The 6,000-nt window shown below is 55.1% G+C and overlaps 1 protein-coding gene across 1 annotated transcript in view; it reads left to right on the forward strand.

Moving 5' to 3' along the window:
* The window catches only part of GFRA2 (GDNF family receptor alpha 2), a 93,418-nt gene extending 87,902 nt beyond the window's left edge, over positions 1-5,516 (forward strand). Inside the window, exons 8-9 of the mRNA XM_065878724.1 lie at positions 4,349-4,402; positions 5,306-5,516. Coding sequence (XP_065734796.1) covers positions 4,349-4,402; positions 5,306-5,428 — 177 coding nt within the window. The 3' untranslated portion in view covers positions 5,429-5,516. The remainder of the gene's footprint in view (positions 1-4,348; positions 4,403-5,305) is intronic.
* Positions 5,517-6,000: the final 484 nt, after the last annotated feature.

The following is a 6,000-nucleotide window of genomic DNA, read 5'->3' on the forward strand; positions in this document are numbered from 1 at the left end:
AGTTTTATTGGAACACGGGCCACACCCTATTGTTATGTATTGTCCACGTGCTGCAGGCAGAGTTAAGTTGGGACTGACGCGATGGCCGGCAGAGCCTAAAATTGTTACTCTCTGGCCCTTTGCCGAAAATGTTTGCCTCCCCCTGACCTAGAGGAACACAGGCCATGCGTTTGGGAGAACGCAGGGTTCTGATATGGGAAGGAGCGGGTGGGGAGTCAAACCTAATTTTCAGGTTGAACTGGTGAGTGTGGAGAGGCCGCTGAAGGCTTCTGAACAGGGATGTCTGATGACAAGTGTGATTTGGGAAATTAATCTGACAGCAGGTGGAGACTTGTTGTCGAGGGAGAGTGACTGGGGGACCTGTTAGGAGATTTTTGCAATAGTCAGTGATAGTCGATGGTCATCAGAAGTAAGAAAAGAGGGGCTGTACGAGTGGATGGTGGGGAGTGGAGGAGGGCGAGGTGTGTTACGGGGGGTGGGGGTGTTCAGGACGGAGGTCCCCAAGGGCACTGAGATTTGGGGATGGGGCCGGGGACAGAAGCAGGGGACACAGGAGAGGGCCTGCCAGCCCCGGCCAGGGGTTTTCCCATAGAGACAACACTGGACTTTGTCCCTGGCGCCTGGACATGCCAGACCCAGTTTCGGGAGTGTGGACAGAGGTGGCAAGGAAGAGGAGGAAGACGATAATTTCCTTCTAACTTCCTGAGCAAAGGGCCCCTCTGAGAGAAATTTCTAGAAGGATGAACCTTGTCTTTGCTGCCATCCTCGCTTCCTGCCACCGAGATAATCGGGTGAGATAGGCATCAAGGGTGGTCTTGGGGAGGGGTGTGACCTCAGAGGACAGCTGCACCGTGGGGGGCTTGGGGAAGATAGAGCCTCTTCCCCCTCCCATTTGCTGAACTGGGGCAGAGGTGACCTTGTGGGTGTTTATTTCCTTGTGGGTGTGAGCAGGGCTGTGACTCATTCATCTTCGGAACCCCCTGCAGGGGAATGGTGTGGGGGGGAGTTAATGGTGAAGGAGACGGTGAATTTGAGCCTAAGGCTTGGGCATTAGGTAGTGGAACCTCTTTCTCTATGCACTTCCCCCATCTGCCACTTTCAGAAAAGGTTGGCTGACTGGCAAACACCCACACTGTTCTGTGTGCCCAGGACTGGGGGAGAGGTCTTGGGCTTGCTGTCGGGGGAGATTACTGCAGCCTTCACCCCTTCGCTGTCTGTTCTGTGTTTTCTGGAAGTCAGGTGGAGGGGTCCACTGGGGCCCAGACTTCTCCCTGGCTTTGCTTGCTGAGCTGTCAGGGTAGAGCTAGGATAGCCCCAGGCTACCAGCTGACCTGAGTCTCACCCTGCAGCCCCAGTCCTGGGAGTTTACTGGATGCAAACGCTGCTGCTGCTTCGCTCTGCATCATGCTTGGGGATTAAGGGGCGTTTATACTTGTCCAGAGCTTTAGTCTCATGTATCTCATGGTGCATCAGTGAGGTTCGCTTGACAATCGCTATTTTATAGATGAGGAAACCGAGGTGCCAGTAGATGAAGGGATTTGCCGGGGGTCAGTGGCTGAACCAAGACTGGAGCCCTGGGCTCTGGCCTCTGGGGTCCTTCCTTGGATCAAGGGGCTGTTCCACGGGGATGAGCACCAAGGCTTAGGACCCTGCAGTCTAAAAAGGAAAGGCTGGGATGGGTCTCTGAGGACAAAAATCTGTAAGCTGGGTGTTGTAGCACTTGAAGGAAGTACTTGAGGACAGTGAGAGGAAGCCCAGTGTGTCACCTGGCCACTCAGCACGTGGTCAGTGTGTGGCAGGTCAGCCCTGGAGTCTGCCAGATGGAAAGGCCATTGGTTCAGAAGGGCTTGGGCAAGTGCTGTGGATGATGGATCCAAGGTGGGTCGCTGAAGGGGCATGGGGAGGGGTCCTGTCCTGATCTTCATGGAGCCCAGTCCTTTTCCCCCACCAGGTCCCTGTGGCCTGTCAGAGACCACACAGTGGGTCAGATTCCTTTGGCCCTGGTCCTGGGAGGTGGCATCCCTCTCTCGCGATAATATGGGTCAGAGGACGGGATGAAGGGGTCCTCTCCTGTTCCTTCTCCTCCCCTGATGATCCCTCCCTCCCCCTCTTCCTTACCTGGTGCTCCTGTCTCCTTGGGTGCTGTCTTTCCCTTTTTCTCTACTTCATTCCTCCTCTCATTTCCTCTTACTCCTATCCCTTTCCTCCTTCTCCTCTTCCTCTTGCTTCCTATCTAATATTTGCCAACACCCCGTCCTGTGTCTTCCCTCTTCAGAGGAGACTTTCAAGTCCCAGGCGGATCCAGAGCTGAGCGTTCAGATCCCACGTCCTCCCGCCACGGCTCCTCTCTGTGTGGTTGACCAGGCTAAGTTGTGTCCAGGTCTGTGTCCAGGACCCGGGGTTCCCTGAGAGCTGGCATCCTGTCACAGAAGTTCAGGCCAAGAGGTCATCTAGTTTAGCTATTTTCTCAACCTTATTTATTTTTAAGCCACAGACTTTTTTTTTTTTTGGTGGTACGCAGGCCTCTCACTGTTGTGGCCTCTCCCGTTGCGGAGCACAGGCTCCGGACGCGCGGGCTCAGCGGCCATGGCTCACGGGCCCAGCCACTCCGCGGCATGTGGGATCTTCCCGGGCTGGGGCACAACCCCATGTCCCCTGCATCGGCAGGCGGACTCTCAACTGCGCCACCAGGGAAGCCCGCCACAGACTATTTTTAAAAATAATTCTGTATATCACTCCAACATATAAAACAAGTCAAAATGGAGCTTCTTGGTTGAGGTAGTGGGGAGGACCAGGGTCCCCAGCTCTCTGCCTGTGATTCCACATAGCCTCCTGTTTAGTGAGCACTGTGGGAGGGGGCGCCAGAGAGGACAGGGACCCTGGAGGGGGCGGAGACACGGCTGCTGTACCTGCAACAGTTAGAGCTGGAAAGGCTGCCAGGAAATATAGGTGCTGGGCTGCGTGGCACAGACCCTGACAGGCTACAGGATGTCATAGGTGGGGACCTAGCTGGGGCTGGGAGTTGCTCAGGGAGGTGACTGAGTGAGGATGGTGGGGGGCAGTCAGGTGTAAGCTAATGGTGACAGCGCAGCCTCTGAGGTAGGGTGGGCAGGCTCCATCAGGCAGTGACCTCCCACAGCCCTATTTGGAGCTGCACTTGGTCCTGGGCAGTGGAATCCAGTCCTTGGGTCCACAAGGGCCTCCGAGCACACACCCTTCTGCAGGGATGCAGGTTGGTGGCTTGGCTGGGCTAGATCTTGGCACCCAGAGTCACTGGTGCTGAGGTCTTATACAGGATCCTCCTTGGTTGAGTCCCTGATCCTGTCTCGGTTGCACTCATTGTCCCCATGATCACATTTCTACCTTCGGTAGTGACTCTGCTCTTGGCTGGGGCCTCTATGTGACAGCTGGGGCCTTGTTTAGCTGACCAGATGCCATGGGTGGTAGATTGCCTGTGATGTTCAAGGCATCATTAATACCTCTGGCCAAGAGCAGTGGTTTAGGCATAATTTCTTGGGCTTCCCAGTTGCTTCTGGTGGCCAGAGCCACTTGAGGCCAGTTTAGAAACATCACATCTCCCAGCTGGTTCCCATGGATCACTATTATGATGAAGACAGCAAAGGGCTGCTTATCACACATACCCTCTGGTCCTCATCCAGGTGGTTGTGCCAGGGGTGGAAAACCCTGGAGTCATCACCAAGCCAGCTTTCCTTCCTCATTCCTCACCTGGACCACAGAGCTCCCAGGTGCCTCACAACTGTTTAGGATGGAACAGCCAACACCTGGCACCATGGCCAGATGTCTGCCTAACCTGCCCCAGTGGCAGACATCACTAATCAATCACAGCTCTCTTCCCCATGAGCCCAATGAGGACTCACGATTTCTCTGGAGCTGGCACTGGGATGCTAGTTGTGATCTGTGGCATTCATTCATTCATTCATTCATTCACAGACATGTTAATGAATGATGGTTAACAAACATGGTTAACAAACAGTAACTGAGTATAACATTTATTGAACTGCTGTTATATGAGGAAAGAAAACATGGTCCCTGCCTCATGAAGAGGAGCTCTGAGTATGGTAGACAGACCCGGGAGTGGCTTATTACTCTATTAGGCTGTAAGTTGGAGAGCAGAGTTAGAACTCCCTTCCTCAAGAGCCCTAACCACTGAGACTCTCAGAGAAGGGCAAAGGTCTCTGTGATGCTAGCGCTCTTTGCGTGTACCCTGTGATGTCAAGGGTGGACGGCAGGGCCACGGAATGTGTCGTCTCATCTGAGTCACGGGACAAAGCCCGGCCAGAGACCCAGCCCCGGTGATCCATCCTTACTAGCGCCTTCTCTCCCACAGGAGCAGGGGCTGAAGGCCAATAACTCCAAAGAGTTAAGCATGTGCTTCACAGAGGTGAGTGAGGGCCTGAGTGGGGGTGAGTGCCGGGGGCTGGGCCAGAGTGGGTTGTTTTCCAGGAGTGCCTTGGACTTGAAGCTCCCAGATTCCATTGCATGGACTGGGCTGGCTGAGCTTCTGGCCCACCTGGACCTGGGTAGGTGCTCACTCTGTTGGGGGTGAGGGTGGGTGGGTGTAGATGTTGCAGCCAGGGCCCTTACTGGTCTCTTGGGTGAGATGCGAGAGGCTGCTCTGAGCAGAGGTCCTGGCAAGCCTTCCCGACTCTTTAAGACAGGTGTTCCCAGCAGCCTGCTCTGTGCTGGTTCCGTGACATTGAGGAGGTGGAATGATGGCACAGGACGTGGGCCCTTCCTTGAAGGAGCCCCAGCACAGGAGTAGATCTGTGACTATGTACATGTATAGCATATATATAACTTAGAGGAGAAGTAAAATTAGTGAAAGAGTCTGCAGAAGGAGAGAGAGTTCAGACAGGGTTGTGCAGTGCAGGCTCCGTGGAGGAGGGATTCCAACAGACTTAGGAACCCGGAGAACGGAGCTTCTCTCTTCACCCCTTGCCTCCCCTCCCTTCCTCTCTCCAGCAGCAGGTCCTGTGGACCCCGGGACTTTCTTCCTTTATTTTTGTACCATCCCCGTCCTCGCTGGTCTGCATCAGCCAGGCAGGGAGAGCAGCCTGTTGCCCTGGGGGCTGCTGCCTTGTTCCCCGAGTAGTCAGCTGAGGCATAGCCCAGCTCCATGGAAGCCTGGCTCTGCGAAGAGGGTCCCCTGGGTGACCAGGAGGGCAGGGGCCTTAGTGCTCCACTTCCAGAGTCTTTTATTCTTTTTTTTTTTTTGCTTGATCCCAGCCCTACTGACTTGTTTGTCCTTCTCTTTGCTTCTGTTCCCGCTTCTGCCTGGCCACAGCTCACGACCAGTATCATCCCAGGGAATAAAAGGGTGGTCAAACCTAACTCAGGCCCCCGCAGAGCCAGACCATCGGCTGCCTTGACCGCTGTCTCCTTCCTGATGCTGAAGCTGGCCTTGTAGGCTCGGGGAGATTTCCGAAAGCTACACGGACGAGAACACCCGCCTGGCAAAATGGAAACACACACAGACACACACACACCTTGCAAAAAAAAAAAAAATCTTTTCCCACCTTGTCTCTGAACCTGTCTCCTCCCAGGTTTCTTCTCTGGAGAAGTTTTTCTAAACCAAACAGACAAGCAGGCGGGCAGCCTAAGAGCTGGCCCAGAGGTCCCCTGGCAGGCGAAGCCCAGTGCTGAGGAGGGCACAAGGGTCTAGAGATGCCCTTCACTTTCTCCTGGTGTTTTCCTCTCTGGACCCTGCTGACATGAGAGAACAGGATGACATCCCCACCGTCTAAGGGACGTGGGCTGGGGCAGGATGGCTGCCGCTCTTCTCAAGCTCCCCATTCTGGGGACCTGCCGGGGCCTGGCGGGGGACGGCGGGCAGCAGAACAGCGAGGGGTCCAGCTGGGTACCTTCGGCACCTCCAGTTGGCTTCAAGGAGGGAGGTTATTTCGCCTCCCTTCTCTGAGGGCTGGATCTGACCTGTGGAGGGGTGTGGTGCTGAGCCCCCTTGACCTCCACTGTAGCACA

The sequence above is a fragment of the Phocoena phocoena genome, chromosome 6, assembly GCF_963924675.1.
Source record: "Phocoena phocoena chromosome 6, mPhoPho1.1, whole genome shotgun sequence".
Classification (NCBI taxonomy): Eukaryota; Metazoa; Chordata; class Mammalia; order Artiodactyla; family Phocoenidae; genus Phocoena; species Phocoena phocoena.